The 22,482-nt window shown below is 44.6% G+C and overlaps 1 protein-coding gene across 4 annotated transcripts in view; it reads right to left on the bottom strand.

The window, feature by feature from the left end:
• E2F6 (E2F transcription factor 6) overlaps window positions 1–22,482 on the bottom strand; it is a 228,407-nt gene that overhangs the window by 163,973 nt on the left and 41,952 nt on the right. For all 4 annotated transcript variants that reach the window (XM_085610691.1, XM_085610690.1, XM_085610688.1 and 1 more), the window contains exon 2: window positions 1,487–1,541. In XM_085610691.1, coding sequence (XP_085466817.1) covers window positions 1,487–1,541 — 55 coding nt within the window. The remainder of the gene's footprint in view (window positions 1–1,486; window positions 1,542–22,482) is intronic.

Here is a 22,482-nt window from a genome sequence, read left to right as displayed (position 1 = left end):
TTAGAGTCTGCCCTTACCCTGTGGTCGGCTTAACATAAAGTGCAACAGCAAGCTAGTAGGACATAAGACAGCTTTGAGAGTCAGACAAACCATCTGGAATCCAATGTGGTTCTTTTCTTGCAAGCCATACAGAGGCCTTCAATGCTGGAGAGATACTGTGAACGAACATTAAACCAAAAATGAGGTAGGCAGCATAGATTTGCACTAGCTCTAGGATTGTTCGATTTGTTTGCTGGCAGTCCAGAATAGATTCCATTGCTATACTAAAATCATGAAAGAAACACTGTCAGGATGATCACTAATCCGACAGGTAGACGGTATAAGATGGGTACAGCACCATGAATAGATAGCCCTTTCGACTAGCTTCTGGAGAAGGTGGATTAGTGCTCAAGTCCCTGATATACAGGACACAGTTCATGACAGTTAATGACGTGCACCTCTCCCTTGTGCAGCTTGAGATCGATGCCCTAAATATACAAATGGTCGCCAATCTTGTAAAACCACAGTGTTTGAGTCAACAAAGTCACAAAAGACAATTACTGTTCAGTATGTAAAGGTTACATATTCCACTTTGTGGATAGGATGTGGCTGTAGAGAAAAGGAGTAAACCATTTAGAACAGACATATATGTTTATGCATTTATTCTGACAACTTAACAGTATACAATGATCGACTGAGTCAAAGGCCACAAGGCGACTGAGCAGGATCCTGCTACATGAAACTTTGAGCGCTGGTGGTGAGCACTTCTTATCCTAACAACCATGTACGTGTTTTCAGTACCACTGGATTAGAATTCTGACTAGTAAACAATTAAGGTAATCGTTCTATTCAAGGTAAGGGGAAAGTCAAGCTTCGAGTGAGATTGACATCACCAGTACCTCCAGATCTTTACTGGGCTATTGAGAAGATGAAATGTTGGCATGTTTGAGCATGCTAGGGGCATACGCTCAAAAGATGGAGGAGCTCATGAACTGGAGGAGGAGGAAAACAATTACTGGGAGACAATTTCTGGGGGTATTCAACTAAATAGAGCCTCTTGGACTAATCCAGAGCTCAATATGTGGTTGAATGTATTTTTATAACAATATGATAGGGACTGGGAATAGAGTTGGGAGCAGTGCCGATAAGCCCTAGACACTATTTACTGTAACTGAATACTAAAGTAGATGCTGAATTTTAGCATTCTGCTTGTTAACAGCAGGAATGCAGTTGTGGGATTTCAACAGTTAGCAGTCTGTACTTTTTCCAATTTGAATGTGGGAATCTTGCGAGAATAGAAACAGCACCGACTTTATTTTGTTTGTACAAAAACGGGAGATAGGAAAGTCTTTCTACAAACTACTTAGTCCCTAACGAAGTACTTGAACAAAACACCTACTCAAAAATTAAGACACCCAGAATTTTACAAAAAATTAACTAACGATATCCAAGCACAATTCATTTGAAAGATTATTCATTCAGCAACCAGAAAATAAGAGCTACTTACCGTATAAAGACCTGGATGTTGGGTCTTCATCTGCATCACAGACAGTTGTTATCGGCTAGTACAAAAGAAAAATATAAAACGTCAATGTAAACAGTTTACAATTGAGGTTATAAAAGAAACACTCTGTAAATTGTTTATAACACATTATTAATACTTTCTCACCGGAACAAACAAATGATTTGTCTTCAACAAATCAGTTAAAAAAAACAGACTTATTTAAAAGTGGAGTCTTAATTATTTCGAGGATTGAATGAAACATCATTTACCATGACACAAAAAGTAATTCCGTTATGTTAGTCCCTATACCTCTACAATAATATAGCAATTTGAGGAGCTAGCCGATTGTGGGAGCAAATATTTAGTTATCGTGTAACCAAAGCATTAACCACCCACAGCCTCAGAAAACAAATTCATACTGGTAGTAGCGGATCCTGCTACCAGGTATCCTGAAGCAATTCCCCTTAGGAGTACTACAGCTCCTGCAGTAGCCAAGGCCTTCATTGGTGTCTTCACCAGGGGTAGGTTTCCAAAGGAATTGGTGTCAGACAGAGGTAGCAACTTCATGTCTGCATACTTGAAGAACATGTGGGATGAATGTGGCGTGAACTACAAATTCACTACTGCGTAGCACCTACAAACCAATGGCCTTGTTGAGAGATTCAACAAGACGTTAAAAAGGCATGATCATGGGGGCCCTGAAAAACTCAAAAAGAGAAGTGGTGTCCTCTTGCCATGCCTGCTCTTCGCTTACAGGAAGTGCCTCAGAAGGGAGAAGGGTTTTCCCCCTTTGAACTTCTGTTAGGCCATCCTGTGAGGGGACCACTTGAACTTGGAAAAGAAGGTTGGGAGAAGCCTCTCCATGACTCTAAATAGGATGTGGTGGTCTACGGGCTAGGCCTTCATTCCAGGATGGCACAGTACGTGGAAAAGACATCCAAAAATCATGAGGCCAGCCAACAGCTCCAGAAGCTGTGGTATGACCAAAAGGCTGCACTGATGGAGTTCCAACAAGGCCAGAAGGTTTGGGTTTTTGAGCCTGTGGCACAGAGGCCCCTCCAGGACAGATGGAGTGGCCCTTACCCTGTCCTTCAGAAAAAGAGTGAGGTTACCTACTTGGTAGACCTGGGCACCAGCAGGAACACCAAGACCGTGATCCATGTAAACGGCCTGAGACTCTACTATGACAAGGCGGATGGGTCCATGCTGTTGGTCACTGAAAAAGATCAGGAGATAGAAAGTGACCTCCTCTATAGTCCCTTATATGGGTCAGTTGAAAGTGTTATCTATTCAGAAACCGACACTGCCCAACAGCAGGCTGACTGCAAGCTTGTCCTGCAACAGTATGCTGAGCTCTTCTCCCCAACCCCTGGTCAGACCCACTGGTCTACCCAGGCTGTGGACACTGGGGACAGTGTACCGATCACCAAGACCAAAATCTATCGACAATCTGACCAAGTTAAGGGGTGCATCAAAGCTGGGGGTGATTGGGGGTGATTGAAACCTCTGAAAGTCCCTGGGCCAGCACAGTGGTTTTAGTGATAGAAGCCAGGTCAACCAGCAAACTACATTCTTACATAGATTTGAAAATGACTGCATCGAGTTAATCTCCAGCCACCTATTTTCTTCACTTGTAGCAGCTATTTCCATATATTGTTTCGATGTTCCAAGTGTGGAAATCGAAAATAATTGCTGTTAGCATGAGCTGAAGCCATCTTGTTTGCAGCATCCATTTTGTTAGCATTGCGATTCTGCCGTCTTCACTGTTGCCTGCTTTTCTATTCTGCTAGTCATCAACCTTAGTTAACTCCTTCTGTACTGAGCCAGAGCAATGAATGAGCTCAGAAAGGCCTGTAGCTGCTAGGATGCACCTGTTTGAGAATGTAACGGTCTATCATATCCTACTGATGTAAGCAGTTCCGTTTCCCGCCCACTTTGCTGCCTAAGTGATATCCATCTGCCCATGTTAGTCGATAGCTATTCCTGTGTGGGCCTGTACCTTCTATTTGTAACTACATGCTTACTCTGCAACAAACTGTGTATAAAAGGCCCATGGTTTCTGTATTCCATGTACTACCTCCTACAGCACCTGAGGGTGTTGTACTGATGTAGTCCCATTCATGAGTGATTAATAAACTTGTTATTTTGAATTCCAGCTTCAGTGCCAATCTCTTTGTTAGTCTAAGGACCCGTAGAAAAAGTTAAGGGTGAACCCTGCACTGGTGTGCCCCTGAAAAGGCACATTTTCACACAAGGTATGGCTGTTTGTATTAATGTAGATGGGGCACACGCTTTAGGCATTCTAAAGGGATATAGGGAGGTTTTTTCATAGTAACTTTCAAACAAGTCTGCCTGCCAAAGTGATCCAATTCAGTTAGGAGAAACCCCCATGGAGTGTGTTGGGTCTGTTACATATACAAGTGTATCATCTGTGTACAGGGACACAACATGCTGCTGCGTCCACTGTTTGATAGGCCAAGCATCCATAACCTGCCTCAACCTGCACACCACCGGCAAAGGTGAACAGCAAGAGGGATAAAGAGCATCCCTGTCTAAAGCCTCTCTCCAGCTCCAACTTGGGGGATATATATGTATTAATTTTGACCCCGGCCAGTGGCTTTGTATACAAGAGTGAGGCCAGTCTTATGAACTTCTGATCTAAATTTATTGTTTCCGCGGTAGCAAACAGGCATCACAAGAGAACACTGTCTTAGTATCTAGCGATACTAAAGCAAGATCTTCGTGACCAATTTCCACCTCACCCAGCGCATTGGCCAAACGTCTAATATTTAATGCAGCTAGCCTGGAAATGCTTTCTGGACGGTATGCACCAGGTCCATAATAACACCTTTCAAGCGCTTTGCCGACATTTTACTGAGAATGTAGAATAGACAAGCGTCTATATGCCTGACAATCCATCAGTTCTTTACCCTATTTCAATAAGAGAATGGCTGCCTCTCTCATCATCTTGGTGTGTTCATCCGCTAGAGAGATTCCGGATATACCGCCATGAGCTTTTCAGACAATATCCCTGGGAATGTTTGGTACCACTTTGCCGGGAGGCCATTTGGTCAAGGAGTTTTTGATGTAATCAGATCGGCTACTGCCACCTTGATTTCCACCTGCTTGACCAGTGTCGCTAGGGACTCATTCTGTTTGTGCGATTGTTTACGTCTTGACTATGAACGCTGCACCAGGTAACCATTCTCTTCCTGCGGAACAGGCGTTTGACTGTAAAGCATTGTGTGATAATTACAAAAGCCTCATTGATTTGCAGCTGCGTATGGACTGTGACCCACTGCTCCTTCTGCAGTGCAGTAATAGTGACAAAGGCAATTTCATGACAGAGAAGCCATGCCAGTAACGTTCTAGACCTATCCTCCTACCAGCGGACGGTGTTGAACATTATGTAATTCCTCTTGGTCTGCTTGTTCCACAAAATTTCAGCTTTTTCGTATTCCTGGTTAGTTGCTGTGTCCCCTGGAGTTGGTCAGGTTTGAAGGGCCCCTAGTCTCTGTTCTAGTGTTTTAAACTCTCTCAGGCGTCCTCTCTTTGTGGTGACGACAGTGGAGATTATTAGCCCTTTCATAACCACCTTCATTGCTGCCCATTCTGAACCCCTGATAGCCATGGAATTGTTGTTATGTCTTAAATAGTGTATTAACTCTTCCTGAAGCCTTTGCATGTGTGCCCTATCTTGCAACATGGAGATCGGTAACCGCCAGGTGGGGATCCATGCCCTATATTGCTGGCAGCAGTATCTATATACCAAGGGGGGAGGGGTCCGAAAGGACTACTAGTGTAGGACATGCCCGAGTTCTAGGGGCATCTTCTCTGTAGTAGGAAGAAGCTGAGTCCGCCCACACAGTCTGCTGCCCTGCCAGGATCATTCCAAGGCCAGCTTATGGCCTGCGGTCGCCCCCCCCTCTGCCCCTGTAGTTCACCATCCTTATTGCAGTTCTGGCACCCACTACGCGCTTTTAGACCCTGGGCACCGCCTAGTCTAGTACGGTCACCACTACGATCACGGACGGGTACTTGCTGTCTGTTCCCTTTTCCGGCTCTGCAGCTAGAGCGACATGGTCATCTTGAGGACTGACCTCACCGCTCCAGAAACTCGAAAAGTACTCACCGTTCTGCTGCCAATGACACCAGCCAGGATAGTCTTTCCCACTCCCCTCTGCAGAGTTAGATTTTTGTTGATCCTGCAGCATTGAAAATAGCACATATGTACCCTGTAGATGGATAATTTATGGATAGTATGGGCCTTGACTTCTGTGAGGAGCTTACTCAAGGCAGCTCACTTGGCCACACTCCCTCACAGCTGCACTATAGTTCGCCAAACATTTAGATGCTACTTTAAACACCAACAACTTCTGAGCAAAATCTATTCAACAAATGCTAAACGAAGGGTCTCCCCCTGAATCTCGATTGGTTGGGCCACCTTGAGAGCATAGAGATCCTACACTGCTTTTTACCAACAATACTCTGCACGTTAACGATGCAGCAGACATTTGTGAAGAAACTCAGAGATACAAAATTACCCTTCAAAATCAACCAAACACAAGTGCCAGGGACCTTGCCATTGTTCACAACTCGAAAATAGTGCTGTCAGTATAACTTGCACCACCATATCTTTCAGGTGTCATCAATGATGAAATATGTGAGCTCATAAGCAGCGTCACACCACTGCAAGTTATACTTATGTCAGTTACATACAACTGACTAAATTTCAGGGTTTTTTGTATGGTAGTACATTTTCAGTGAATTTCGAATGTGCTTTTTTAAAAATAAAAAAAAACTCAAGTTAAATCTAACTATGTTCATCACATGTAAAATGCACTTTAACCTTTGTTTTTTCTGTGAATTTGTATTTTTTTACCACAAAGTAATACATTGTTACAATAGGTTTGCGATCTACACCCCATATGCGCAATGGGATATTGGCTGCAGGACCTAGTCCTTCGGCCAGGCAGACACCTAACCTCTAGAGGGCTGCCAACCCCTTTCTATGTGCGAGGCCACAGACACCCCAAAAGCGGGCAGTCACCCACAGCCCCCTAACCACATTCTTCCTTTTTATGGCTCTAGTAAGTAGTTATAGGTAGAACGTGTTTTATAATAATAAGTTTTTCTGTTGCCTCTATCTTTGGCGCCGGTTGACAAATCTTCACAAATTTCTCCTCACGTCAGCTTGTGATTGGAAAGTTTCAGCCGGCAAGCAGGAGCTGAAAAAAGATGGTGTGAGGGCTTTAACCCCTTGTGTGCCACGCCCTTTCCCCGCCCTGTGCCGGCCGTTACATTAGCGGGCGGGGTTCATGACGAGCTGGACTCGTCATGGGCACAGCGCAACCGCGGCCCATGACGAGTCCAGCTCGTCATGGGCACACAAGGGGTTAAAATACATTTTCCTATGTTAATTCCCATAGGACCTTTGAACAAGGTTACAGCCTGAACAGCAGTATGGAATGACACTGACTTTGGGCGAAAGGCATATTTGGTTACACAGACCACACTTTCACTTATTTGGTGTAAATCTGTTCTGTAGTACTAGGTTAGAGATAACTGGAAAACAAATTTGTAATTACAGGGATATGGTTCTTCTGCGGAGCAAACAGTCCCCGTGCTTAAATCTGATTGGCTGCCTACACTTCAACCAGAAAGTGTTGGCAGCCATCTTGGGACTCGGCTTGAGCTGAGTACCACAATTTTTTTTTGTTTTTTCAAAATAAACAAAAGAGAGGAAGGATAGGACTATCCTGACGCCCTAGAACTGGTGCTAGGGTCCCACAGGCTGAGTGTTAAAACAAAAATTTATATCAATTTTGCTGCAAAATAGCGGGTGGACCTGCAGCAAATTTTTAAAAAAGTACAAGCTCACGAGCATCTTTGTAAGGAAGCCCCCCCACTCCCCCTCAGTGGGCCAAATCCCGGGGGCATGCAGGCATTACCAGTATAAAGGAGTGGAAGCAAATGGAGCCCCCCCCTTCAAGACTTTATAAAAGCCCTTGGGACCACCTCCTCCCCGGGGCCATTTATGAAATTAACTGGCATCAGTCATGATTATACTTTCGAATATTTCAATGCATGCACTACCTAACTTTTAACCAGAAAGAACTCTTGAGCACACTCTCCACTCCATTCACATTTGGTGTTCTTTTTTTAAAAGATTTCTCATAAGATATGGTTTTTCTGCACAACTGGGAATGAATCTATTATGAAATTCAACTGATCCCATGAAAGATCGTAATTGATCTTTGTATTCTGGTAGACTGAAATCTTCAATGGCCTTAACCAGGCTTGCTTTTGGTTCGACCCCCTTGGCTGACAACTGGTAGCCTTAATAATCAATGATGGGAGTGCTGAATTTACATTTTTCAAGCACTGAGCGTCATCCCCTCTGCTCTCTAAAATGGAAAGCACCAGATGTATTCATCATGTTGCAACTGATCTTTTCCAAAAAACTAGCACATAATCCTGGAATGCAACAGCACCTTCTATGTCTTTAAACAGACTTTCCACTACCCTTTATAATATGGCCGACGCTAGCCTGAAGGGCAGGCGATTGAATTGATACAAGCCTTCTGGGGTTATGAAGGAAGTATAATATCTAGTGGTATGCCGAGGCCACATTGAGCAAACTAAATTCCCTACCTCCTATAAGTGTGGATAGCATCTCTGTGGTATTAGAAAGTGGTCAGGATAACCTTCCTCCCATATTTTTTTTTATAGATAAAATGTGGACATAATCTTTCTTCAGTATTACTTGAGCAGGATTGTTGGGATCTAGCAATATTACCAAATTCTATTGGTCGTGCCAACCCAATAAACAAGCATCGACTTTAGTCACAGAAAAACCGCCTGGTGTTATATTGTTTTTTAAATTAAGGTCTGCTTCAAACTCTCCCACCACCTCGATTGGCTTGCCTCCATACCCAATAGGCCAGATAACAGAACTTTTCAATTGAATTACATTACCGCTTCAATTTCTTTTCGCTGAACAAGGTGATTGGAGATCCAGAGTCTGCCATAACTTTTACTTCTACCTAGTTTATCACTAGCATACACAAAAGTCTTCTTATCAAATTCAAGGACACTAGTGGAGGGATAATTTAGTTAGAGTCAATTTTGCTTTCAGATATGAGCACCCCACCCTGACAAAGTGCCCCTTTTTCATACATTTAGCACAAGGACAATCTAAGTCCTTTCATGAAACTTTACCAGTTCCATATGAATACTATCTTTAATAGGAACTTATTTCTGAATAGAGCCCTAAAGAAGTCCAGCAGAAACGCGTTGGCTACTGTGGTTATCCTTTCTTTATAACAAAAAAAACAAAAAGAAGAATGTGAACATGAATAAAGAATTATCTTCAAACCTCAGCTATTGGAGAATGTGAATTATTGAAGTCATGCATGGCATATTATCAACTTGTGCTAAATTATCATAAATAAGATTTAATACCATTTTGAAAGGAGTGTCGAACCATTTCAATTATTCATTATAAACCACTTTCAAATGCTTTAGCAGGGAACGTGGCCAAGATCACGGCGAGGTAGGACGCTCCTTGCTGTCTCTCACAACCGCCGCTGTAGTAAAGCACTTTCTTCGGCGTTACACAGCCCTGAAAACGCCGAAGAATCGATAAGCTCCCGGTGCACAAGTGCCCGGTACTGGGGAGCTAGGAGACAACGGACACCGGTGCAGCGATCGGCAGCTGTTGACCGTGTGCCGCCGAAACAAACGCTGGAGGCCACGCCCTATCCTGGGAATCACGGCAGGCGCCGGGGGCGTTACACGAAGGGTTCTGCGGAGGAGGCGACGAGACATGGGCGGCGGATCCCTATGAACCACATCGGAAAAGCCCGGAGGGTGGTGCGGCCGGAGGAAAACGTCGCCGGAGCTTGGAGAGGGGCACAGGCCACGTGCGACGCTCCTAATGCTCTGGCATGACGAGACAACACCGTACTTAAGCCAGAGGTGAACAGCGGACTGGTGGGGCCCCCAGGCAGCCACAGTTGCCTGTGGAGAAGAGAACAAGTGAGGCAGAGGGGCCGAAGTGGCAGAGGCCCAGCAGGGCCTGGGGCACTGAGAGCTGGTCTGGGGGCGTCCGGGGAATCTTCGCTCCACCCAGAGAGGAGCACTGAGGTGAGGACTGAGGGTGCGGCAGCCCGAGCCCACAAGACAATTAGCAGAGGAGCTGGGGAGGCGCCCCGCCTAGTTAACAGATCGAGCCATAACTGGACATATTTGGTCCTCGTCTGCGAGTGGGGCCTGGGCTCACCGGACCTACCCAAGGCGGCCCCAGCAGAGACTAATAGGAGGCCCTGAGGCTGCAACAGTCACACGCCTGAGGCCAGGGGTTTAAGCAAAGGACAGTCTAGATAACGGAGGAGAGCAGGGCCGGACTGGGAACCGAAACCGTTCCAGGCAAACTGCTCGTCCTGCTACCCCTGCAGGGGAAGGGGGTGCAGTCGAGCAGTTTTCTAGGGCCGGTTTCGGCTGATTTTGTTACCGGGGGTTGATATGCCCGGCCCCCGGTAACGAGAACGGCCCCCAGGGGCCAAAAACCAGCCCCCACTCTGGCGGCCCATCAGAAAAATGCCCGGTGCCCGCTGCGGCCAGTCCGGCCCTGGAGGAGAGCGACCGGCGCACGTGGCAGCGATAGTCTGGTGGCCTGGGGACCTGAGACAGGAGGCCTTGCTGACCCACCTCTCCATCCTACTACCACTACAGAGGAGGTTGTGGTCAGGGAACAGGGGTCCGTCCCAGGGTTAAGGACCTAGAAGCACTAGGGGCAGCTTAACCCAGGCACGAGAGGTGAAGGAGCGAGACCCCCCAATTCGGCCTGAAGTGGGTGGAATCACAATGTCATCTGGCAGGGTGGGGGTCTGGCAGGGTGAAGAAAGACCGCCCAGTTAAAGATATTCTTTAACCACACGGGTGGTGAAATGGCCGAACAGCAGCCAATGGGGGAAGTGCCACACACTTCAGTGACTAACACAGTGGAAAAGCCGGTGACCCGGGCATTTCTGGAGTCCCTCTTTTTGTCCCTAAAGGAGGATTGCCAAACAGTCAAGAAGGACCCGACATCAGAAATTAAGGAGATTAGAAGGGACACGGATGCGCTCCGTGACAGGGTGGCAGCATTGGAAGACAAAGGGGATAATCGGGAGGAAGAGACAGAGGCCATGAGTCAAGAGATCATCCGTCTCCAAGAACAACACAGACTTACAATCTCATCTGGAGGATCTTGTGAATCCATCCCGAAGGAACAACGTGCGGATCTGAGGAGTGGCGTCAAAAGCAGAGGGAAGTGATCTCTTTGAGTTTGTGAGAGACCATTTCAACCACATACTGGGTAACCCGCACGACACTGTTCTCAAAATGGAAAGAGCACATAGGGTGGGAGCTCACCGCTTTGACAAAGCTTCTCCGGCAGTTATTCTAGTCTGCATGTATGATTTTCAAACTAAAGCGGAGAGACTTTCACCCAGTGACTACTTACCTGCGGAACCAGAACATTGCATATTCCTGGGGCCACCCCTTTAGAATTATCTTCCATTGGGAGGGTAGACTCCGGCAGCAGCGTTCGCTGATGGAGGCGTGCCGGCTGCTGGGACTGGAACCACCTGGTGAACATGGGGACAGAGATCGGGTGTCTTCGGCTCGTGGGGGAACAGCAATCATGCTGGCGGAGACAAGGTCGTCGTCAGAACCCGAACAAACCAGACCCAGCAAAAATCGCAAAGAGGCAGCAAGCGACCCTAGAATTTATCCCGTCTGCATTGGCGAAAGCGGAGGACAACTAAGCACATCTAGTGGGGGTTCACCATGGAGTTTTTCTTAACGAGTGGCAGGGACAGCTGCGAAAACTTGGCTACAACATGGACCCCATATCCTTTACAGAGTGGCCTTGTATGGCCACTGGGCTGATCTCGAGCTTCAAGTTGGGTAAATTAGTTCATGTTATTATGGGATATTTATTTTGTTCTCCGTTATTATTTTCTTTTTATTTTGGGGGCAACGTTAGGAGGCCTCCATTCATCTTGCAACCCAATTACAAAGCACACTACACACGCACTTGAGATTACGAGTGATATGGTGGTAGCCCAGTAGAAACTTGTGGGGAAAAGAAGGTGCAGGCTAAGGGCACGTTTGAACATGGAGTATGTAATCCTCCAAGTTCAAAACTCTCTCACTTAATGTGAGGGGACTCAATAACCCGATTAAACGCTGTGCAGTGCTATCATATCAGGAAGAGACGAAGGCAGATATCTGCCTGTTACAGGAAACTCACGTTTTAGTCAAGGACTGTTACAGGCTCAAAGCAAGGGCATTCCCCATCCAGTTGTTCTCCTCCAGGTAACTAAAATGGCGGGGTGGCCGTCTTGGTTTCGCGGCCCTTCAAAAAGGTAGGGTGGTTCAGAAAGCAGCCGAGATCAAAGGCAGACTGCTTACTTACTGCTTTATAGTTGGAGGCCAGAGATTAATAGTGGGCACGATTTATGCCCCTAACGAGGGTCGGGGGTTTCTTACAAACCGCACTATCAGAGGTCTTTGCCACAGACCAGCATAACATACTACTGGGGGGGGACCTTAACTTAGTATTCAATAACACAGCAGATAGATCAGCACCACGACAAGGGCAAGTAGGTGCAATGTCCAAGGAGGGGCATGTTTGACTGTGGGAACGAGGGCTAATTGACCTCTGGAGGGCATCTCACCCCCATGCAAAGGAATACTCCTACTATTCCAATGCCCACAAAACATATGCCAGGCTGGACTATCTACTGGGAACTAGAGAAGTATACACTTTAGCAGCTCACATGGAAATACTTACAGCTACTGTTTCAGATCATGCGGCGGTGGAGACAGTGGTGTCGCTTCCGCCCCAGACTCACTCCTGCAGACAGTGGCGACTGAGAGACTTTACTCCAGTGCAAAGAGGTAGTGGATCAAATTAAACGTACATTGGACGACTACTTTTCTTACAATGATACCCCAGAGACCGAAATATCCATCCTGAGGGGGGCACTCAAACGGTGGTACGCGGCGAATTTATAGCGATATCGGCGGCAGACAATAAGGTGAGGAGGGAGAAGAGAGAGAGAGCTTATCCCTACAAGTCAGGGAACTAGAAAGCATACATCAGAGGACTGGGGCTCCCAGGGTATGGTGATAACTCTCAGCATTATGCAAACAGTTAGCGCAGGGGTGTGGAATTTAATAATATAGCTACTTGTACATGGGGCAGATTGCTTCATAAATCTACTTGTCTTGTAACAAAATCCACTTGTCCCTTTGGTGCCATGTAGGGAGTTGACAAATTATGGCAGTAATCTCATTGTATAAGAGCTCCGATACAGCCTCTCTGATTATGCCAGAGCTCAAACCATAGTGTTTGAATACTTGCAATCCCCTTATGTTGCCACGTTTCTGCAGATCTACATACTAGGGCTGAAGATAGTGGGAAGCAATAGTTCCAGGGTTAGAATGCCCTTTTGAGTCTGTGCAAACCTACTACCTTGCATGTTTAAAGGGTTTTCAACAACTCGTCTAATCTTTTCTCATACTGAGAAATGTTGGAAATGTACTCCTGACAATGGCTGACGAAAACCTTCTTCCAGAGTTGGGAAAAAAACGGTTGGAGGGAAAGTGAACTCGCAAACACTCAGATTTTCACATGAGCAAATCTACACATGCATATTTGCTCATGCTAAAACGCAGTTCACAAATATTTTTTAGGAGTACTATTTCTTGTCCTACTTCTGCAAATTCTTGGGAATTCAAGAAAGCCGTATAGCTGCACTTAATGCAAGGACATATACCATTGGTGCACTTTTGAGACGTTCTTTAATAATTCCTCCCCTAATTTGGTCCGGAATGGAGCATGACCTTTTGCGTTTATTAAAATGCTGAGTCTCTCCCTGTATCAGCTGGCTTCACTGCGAGTGACCGCATTCTGCTCTTTCACAAGGAGCATATCGGCACTCAAAGTAATTTTGTTCAGTGCCAGTAACTACTGTGGCAGTGTGTACTTTTTGAGACCAAAAACAATTGTTGCTTTTGCCAATGTTTGTTATAATGGTGAGGGCCCAGCAGCTCCCACACCAATAAGGTATTACAAAAACCATGCCACCACAAGTCACACATTGACAAAACTAAAAAGCTGACCACCAATTTCAGACCTACTGGCTTTGCCAATGCTCGTTTATTTTTGTTTCCCATAATCTTATTGAAACTGGTTACACAGACTTTTGGAAACTACTAGCATGCATCAACAGATGTTACTAATGATGCTGCAAAGAAATGGTACCTGAAATTTTACAGTAGTTTAGCAAAATGTATTTTTTTCCTGCTTTCATTTTTTTTAATTAACATTTTATTTTGAAAGCAAATAAATAATCAATCTTGCTTCCAAGCTTCTGCAAATGAGAAAGAATTCTGGGAGCATTATACATAGACTCATATTGCTAAACTTTGAAAATGTGTGTATACATTTTTATACTGGAACCACTGTCAGTAGTGCAGTCTGAGCTTATATTTACTTAGAGTGCACACCCTAATAATAAAGGCTTTCAATTAACCCCTTCAGCGCTGCGCGGATTCCTCCGCGGTGCTGAAGGGTTCGAGCGCGGGCGGGGCCATGACGGAACGGTTCCGTCATGAGCACAGCTCAACCGATGCTCATGACGGAACCGTTCCGTCATGAGCATGGAAGGGGTTAATGAATCATAAATACAAGTTTGAACAGCATTAATATGGACAAAAATATTACCTTTACTGCAGACAGTGCCCTTCCATGATCCATAATGTGGTACTGCAAACTGGCAGCCAAAGGGTTTTGTGCTGCAGGGGGTTGGGCCTACTTGCCCCTAAGGCAAAATACACATGAAAACGTGTTGCTCTTGACCCCAAGCAATATGTCCAGGGCGTCAGGCTATAGGAATTGCACATCCCTGTAGTGGCATTAGACTTGGACAGAGTTGAACACGCAGCCCTCCGACTGCGCAACTCTTTATGTGGGGGGGATAAATCGCAATCGAGGAGGAAATCTAAATTGAGGTAGTGAATTCAGCAATATCCCGGCTAAAGCTGGCCAACTCACCAGGCTTGGATGGCTTCACTGCGGCCTTTTATAAAAACCTTCTGACCAGGGATTGCTCCTATATTGACCAGGCTTTTTAATTCATTCTCTACACCAGGTGCTATTCCACCTTCCATGCTTGAGGCTGTTAAAACGGTCGTTCTCAAACCAGGGAAAGATAAAACACACTGCAGTTCGTACCAGCCCATCGAGTTGCTCAATATAGACCTAAAGCTATATACAGGTATATTGGCACACAGCCTTAGTCGACCCCGATCAGGCTGGCTTCAAACCCCAGAGACAGACCAGTGATAACACGGGGAGGGTCCTTCACATAGTAGATAAGGTTTTCAGATTACCAGACAGTTATATGATGCTGACAATAGATGCTGAAAAAGCAATAGACAGAGTACACTGGCCCTATCTGGAACAAGTCTTGTCCCATTTTGGCCTTGGGGAATGATTTCGCACTCGGATTCTAAACTGAGATCGCTTTCCCACAGCGAATGTGATAGTCAATAGTCATAGTTCAGCCCCACTCCAGATTGCCCAAGGTACAAGACAGGGATGTTCTCGTCACCCCTGATATTTGCACTATACATGGAGCCTTGGGCGTACAGAGTGCGGACACATCCACAGATTTTTAGAGTCCAGTTTGGGTGGGATGAACATACCATAAGTCTTTATGTGGACAACGTTTTAGAGACCCTTAACAAACCGGATACATCACTAGGGGCCTTTCTCATAAAATTAGAACATTTTGGCAGGGCATCCGGATTTAAAGTCAATGTAGGGAAATCTGTGGCTCTTAACATCTCTGTCCCCCCTCAGATGGTTGAACAACTTAGGGGAAAACACCCATTTCAATGGTCACACGTCACAATTCCTTACCTGGGAATTCAAACAGCCGCGTCTACACACACTACCGCCACCACTAATTATACCAACCTACTCAGGCAAGTTCGTACCAATATACGTAGATGGAAACACCATCCAATCTCTTGCCTGGGCAGAATAGCAGTTATTAAGATGATAACCCTACCCAAAATTCTTTATTATTTGTTCCAGACACTTCCACTGCTCCCACCACCGGGCATGATTCCCAAACTACAAACTGAGATCAGGCAGTTCATATGGCAGGGTCATAAACATGAATGAAAGAGAGCCTTAGCTTTCTATCAACTGGCGAGGGTGGGCTGGCAATCTCCGATCTCCAGCTGTACTATCAAGGAGCACAGTTAAGGCATTTAGTGGAATGGAATCGAACAAAATCAGAGAACCATTGGCTATACCAAGATAGGGCGGTGGCGGGTATATCATTGATGAAAATCCCCTTTTTAAAGAAAGCCCACAGACCACGGAGCCTTTACTTATCTGGCATCACAAAGACAACAATGACGGCGTGGGACCAGACCAACATTAAACACAACCTTACGACGTTACGTTCGCCTGTAACCCCACTATTTGACAACCCGGACTTCGAGCCAGGAGTAGGGGATACCAAGTTTATATTGTGGCGTCACACCGAGTGTCGCGCCATGTGTCACTTTTTTAATGTTGAGGGGATACTCTTGTTCCAACAAATCAAAACAGACTACGGCATTCCAGAAACAGTTTGTTTAAGGTACTTACAACTTAGACATTGGGTCATGAAGCCACAAAAAAAAGAAAAAAAAAAAAAAGATGCCGCACAATGACCTCACTCTCTATGAGAGATGGCTTCTGTCAAAGTCCTCAGACAAGGAAATGATCTCCGACTTACATATGTTGCCGAACACACAAAACACACATATAAAGCAGGACGGGGTAGATGAGAAAAGGACATAGGGAGATCCCTAAGCAATAAGGAGTCAGAAGGCATCTGTCACAGAGCACGCCACACTCCTAGTAATATGGCCCTGACAGACACGCTCACGAAAGTTGAAACTCACTGGTACTACACGCCGGAGAGAATGCACAAGATCAACCCATCAGCTAGCATAGATTGCTGGAGAAACTGTGGTAAGAGGTACACTGGTACACCTACTGTGGGAATGTCCCCAAATTCAGAACTACTGGACCCAAGTACTTGATGAAATCGACCATCATCTTGAGACTCAATTACTTGGATTTCCTGCACATATTTTGTTGGGAGTACCAGATCCATGTGCCTACCAACTGAAGTCTAGGAGAGGGCGTCTGACAGCTTTGGGTTCCGCCATGCAAAACACCCTTGCACATTGGGGAACCCACCAAATACCCCCACACACGGGCTGGTTAACTCGTTTATGGCACATCCTGGGAATGGAAAAAAATAAAATTTACACTTGCCAGAAAAGGTGCATACTTTCGCGAGGTCTAGCTTCCATTCTGTCCCTATTGACACACGAGTTCCGTGAGCTTAAGTACCCCAGATATTTGCTCTTGCTACCGTTACCAGAAGACGGGGTACCATGGGCCTCGGAGTAGCAATGGTGAATAGCGATTCTAAAAACTTTCCAAGTTCAGAACAGGGTTAAATGGAGGAAGGGTGGGCAAGCTGGGAGTTGTGTTCGTCAATTTATCAGCTCAATGCTTTGATTTTATAACCGGGCTCTGCGCAGCCCAGAACTGAGCCAGGTTGTTTGAATTAAACCATAAAAAGCTTTAGCATGCATGGTACCGAATTAAATATGGCAGGGGCACTTTGATGTGGCGTGAACGTGCGCAACACTTAATATAGCCGAAAAAGAGGCGTTTCTATCGTAGGTCGATAAGCAGTATTTTCCAGTTCTTTCTGCATGCCCCAATTAAGGATGGCAGCGGCATGTTCTGCATACAACATTGGGACATGAAGCACGATGTCATAAATATAGGCTGCATGTAGCATTGAATGCCATAAACACCTCACTCGAGTTCAGGGCGCGAAGAATGCCTCGAACCTTAGTTAGAGAGAAGTGCTTTAATTACAGTACGTTTTTCTGGCATATTTGCACACTTTTGAGAGCCCCAGGGTCTCGGTGGCAATAGATGAACACTGCCTTAGGCGCTCTACTAAGAACAGAGCTGCAGGGGATTCTCTGACTGGTACTGAGATTAATTAAACCGGATATAGGAATCACGCATGGATCTCTTGCTCATCCTGCTGAGTTAACAACTTGTTGCCAATATAAAGTCGGAGATCAACAGGTTAGAGTTTATTCAAGTTACAGAATACAGTAAACAGCAGGACTTCTCAATACATGCTGCAACCACTGATGGAGCGGGTAAAATAAAAAATTTTAGTATACCCAATCCATTTATATAAGTCATACTAAAATGAATAATACTAATACTAATGAATAATTGAGTGGGGTGTTATTGAATTAATCAACCCTATTAACCAAGTGAATACACGTGGGAATGCATTTGCATGGCTAAAATAATAAGTAAACTAAGTTTGTACGCATATTAAATGTATATGTTCGGAAGTCGTGTTAACGTGATTTGTGCCTAAATAAACCAGCATTAACGGCTCTAAATGTTGCATATGGCTAGATAAATGCATACACATAAGGGTATTAGTAAGGGAATAACACTGTTTAATTCAATTCTATGTATTAATTACGATTTTGTTTCTTTACTTAAGTTGACTATTTCGGCCTACTAAAAGATGGCTGCCGACTGAATCCTCACTAAAGTACATGACTTCATACATTAAACAATGGAGGAAGGCGCCTGCACTGACTTAGTCGTGGCCTTTCCATGAACTTTCGAACCATGTCCATGAAGACTACTCTGGGCGACATGCCAATGTCCCTGAACATGGAAGAATTGTTGCCATTTGGGAACCAAAAAGCCACCTATTCACAATAGACTGATACTTTCCTGACCTGGGAACAGCCTTTCCCATACGCCTAGTTTATTCATCATCCGTGTGTGAAATTTTGAGAATGTTTCTTAAAGTATTGGGACGGGGCTGAATTCAGCCAATCAGCGGCCTGGAAATAAAGAAAATGATACTATTTTATATGTAAATGTTGGTATAAATATTAGTAGTCTAGAGAGGGAAATGGTCACCACCCCTGGAGCTTGAGACGCACCCTGATCGATGCTACTCTATGCGACACCCCATGCTGACAGAAGAGGACGGGACGTTAGAATACTGATGATCTTTCTGAGGACTGGTGCTGACTTAGAAAACGACAAATAGCCAGAATAGGTAAATATGACAAAAGATAATATGGCATTGTTAGGATTTAACTTGCAAATTAATTAGATAAAGAAAATCATTATTTGAAGAACTGTGTCGGGTGATTATTTCTTGTAATATTTCATTGATTAATATGAGAGTTAAAGTGTTTCCATCAAATTCCAAACCAACTAAATGATCTATTCGACCTCCGGATGGAGGTGCTGTTAGAGTAAGTCAATAGATGTGTTTCCTCTATCCAAAGTGAATAGCTGTAGTTCGGGATCAGGATATCTCTCCTCTGTAAGGCACGGATAGTTTGATGTGAATGAATGTTGGTGTTATGGGCCCCACCAGCGTGTGATGTGTGTATGTGTGTGTGACTGAGGAATCATCTCGTCCGTGGAAGCAGGAGGAGATTTTGTGTTCTGAACTGCACCAGTATTTCTGGTAGAGAGATGATGGTTTTTATTGTTTTGGTTTGATGATTTTTGGCATTATATATATATATATTCACTGAAAAAACCATAGGTTTCAGGGGTGTTATAGTTAGCTGGACTTTTCACTTGTACAAAACCATTGAAATTCCCCCGTTATAGTTAGTTCAGCTAACTATAACTCGCGCGCCCGCAATGCACTGCTGATGACGTCACATATTACATCACTCATGACATGGTCAGTGACATCACTCATGACATCACTGATGACATCTCAAATGACATCACTGATGACATCACTGATGACATCATCCAGTGAATGTGTGTTTTTCTGAAAATTAAATATGTTTTATATATGTATATCTCAAGGTCGATGGAAGAATAAATGGGTATATGTGTCTAAATGGATGATTTGTTTTTGAAAAATTGATTGTGTAACTGACTGATTAAGTGTATCATAGTGAATACATGGCTTAGTGAGTAATGTTTAAATATGTAAATATCTGTATCAGTCTCTCACTTTGTGTATAAGTGGCTGCATGGGTTGGTGAGTAGCTACATGGGTGTCTATATAGGTTATTAGTTGGTTTTTTGAGTATCAGTCTGAGTGTCTGCATGGTTCGGTGGGGGGTATTACGTAGTGCATAGGTGCATGAATGAGTGACTCACTGTTTGTATGGGTTGAACACAGCATGTGTGCAGGACTGTATGGGTGGATGAGTGTGTGTATGGGTGTGTTAGTGAGTGAATGACTGTCTCAATAGTGTCTTTATGAGTAACTACATATGTTTTAAACTAGTATATGTGACTATTGGTGTATATATGTGTCTATGTGAGAGTGAGAGATTGAAAGAGTTCCTGTATGAATAAGTATGTGTTTCTATAAGTGATTGTTTAAAAGACTAAGTATGTGTAAGTTTCCGTAGAAGTAAGTATGGTGGTGTGTGTATAACTGTATATGCAAGGAAATGTATGTTTGATTCTTTATTAGCATGAGTGACTATGTGTGTGAGTAACTCTATGGATGAGTGGCATTGTGTAACAGGATGTATAGGTGTATGAGTACATATGATGAGTGAGTACATGTATGAGTGACTGTATAGGACTGTTGGTGAATGAGTGGATGTGTATGTGGATCTTAGAATTACTGAAGAGGTTGTTGTAACTGGTATTGGTATGTCCATTGTTTTGAAAATTTTAGTCTCTATTTTTGAATGTGTGTATCAAAGGTTATATTAGGGTGAGAGGAGGTCTGCCACTCTATCACAAGGATGATGTCATCAGTGATGTCATCAGTGATGTCATTTGAGATGTCATCAGTGATGTCATGAGTGATGTCACTGACCATGTCATGAGTGATGTAATATGTGACGTCATCAGCAGTGCATTGCGGGCGCGCGAGTTATAGTTAGCTGAACTAACTATAACGGGGGAATTTCAATGGTTTTGTACAAGTGAAAAGTCCAGCTAACTATAACACCCCTGAAACCTATGGTTTTTTCAGTGAATTTCTGAGGTTTTTTAAATGCTAATTCCTAACTATAACGTGCCTGAAACCTATGGTTTTTTTCTGTGAATTTCAAAGGTTTTTTAAATGCTAATTTCTAACTATGCCTACAGAGATAGGACATGTGAAGAAAGAAGAAAAAATGCACAGAAAGAAACAAAAGAAGTGCAGAAAGAAGCAACAGAAGTCCTCAAATACGAAGATAAGTGCAGGAAGAAGGATAACGTGCAGAAAGAACAAAAAGAAGAGCAGAAAGAAGCCTTGTTGCAAATTCATCCTGTACCCTCAACTTTTTCAGACGGATACTGGTGGTAACTGAGTCTGACTAACCAGTCCTAGAGCCAGTGCTATGTTAAAAGACACTTAGAATACAGTGAAAACACCTACATACACTAGGGAACATTATGCGTTGGGGTCCCCCTGTGATTAGCATGACCTCCTCTGTAAGCCCCTAGTATATAATAGGGCATGGGGATTAAAACTACCTCTTAAAACAGGCCACAGGGCATTTTTGCACACGTTAACTCAGGCCCCGTCCCCTCCATTCACCACTGTGTAAACACGCCCTGTGTCCATTTTTAGTTGGGAGATTAAGTTCATTTGAATCCTGAGGGTCCCTAGGGTCCAACTAGCCCACTAGGTACCTCCAGTAAGTGCCACAGAGCTGCGTTGCAGAGAGGTGTAAAAAGTGGCACGGCCTGGACCACCTCTCTGCAATGCAGCTCAGTGGCGCTTACTGGAAGCACTTGGTGGGCTAGTTAGCCCCCAGGGGCCCTCAGTATTGAAGGGAAATTATATCCCCAATTTAAAACGTGCCATAGTGCGTGTTTGCACACGTCACCTCAGGCCCCGTCCCCTCCCTTCACCACTGTGTAAACGCGCCCTGTGGCTGTTCTAAGTTGAGAGATTAAGTCCCCTTGAATCCTAAGGGTCCCTAGGGTCAAACTAGACCACTAGGTACCTCCAGTAAGCGCCACAGAGCTGCGTTGCAGAGAGGTGTAAAAAGGGGCTTGGCCTCAGAACACCTGGCTGCAGCGCAGCTCCCTGGCGCATACTGGAGATGCCTGTTGGGGGCGCGTTTGCAGAGTGCTGCACGGAGGGGGCATGGCCTCCGGCACGATGCCAGTCTTTTATTTATTTTAGTTTTTTAAGAAGGGGGGCTGTTTGGTTCCCCTTCTTATTCTAATTTATTGGCCCTGATGACCCCATCCCCCAGGGCCAGTCTCCTAATTATATTTTTTTGACCCCAATCTCCAGGGCCGGCCACTGTTTTTTATTATTTTTTAAAAATATATATTTATAGAAACACCTAGGACATGCTGGACAAACCGTACGTACCTATCACCATGACGATTTGCGTGATATTCATTAAAAGGCGACTATGCATGCAATGAATCCACGTGGAATGTATTTACACCACTAGTGAAGCTCTGACATGTCTGATGCCCTACCGTGCCTAATCCTGGTAGACACCCTTGTCGTTTATTTATACAAACATGGGTAGCTATTGACGGGCACATTTAATACACATGCACACCAAGCCATTCAAAGGGGATTCGACAAAAATTCGACCAAAACTATGCAAGAAACCCCCCTCACGGTTAATAAAACACACATCCACTGCCGGATGTGTAATACTTTTTGTTTTACTCTCTGGAAAGGGGACGAACATCACTTGAGAGTCACAGCGTGCTCCTGACAGAGCCCAATGCTGTGTTACACCCACCATTGCCTGCCGAGTGCCACACACCTCTGTGTTGTATTCCACTAGCTAGTGCATATGCTATGACACTCTCTAGCCCATGTGCACTGTAACACCACCCCGTGAATATGTCA

The sequence above is a fragment of the Triturus cristatus genome, chromosome 6 (assembly GCF_964204655.1).
Source record: "Triturus cristatus chromosome 6, aTriCri1.1, whole genome shotgun sequence".
Lineage (NCBI taxonomy): Eukaryota > Metazoa > Chordata > Amphibia > Caudata > Salamandridae > Triturus > Triturus cristatus.
Note: the sequence above shows the minus strand (reverse complement) of the source record. Positions and strands in the feature narration are given on the sequence as shown.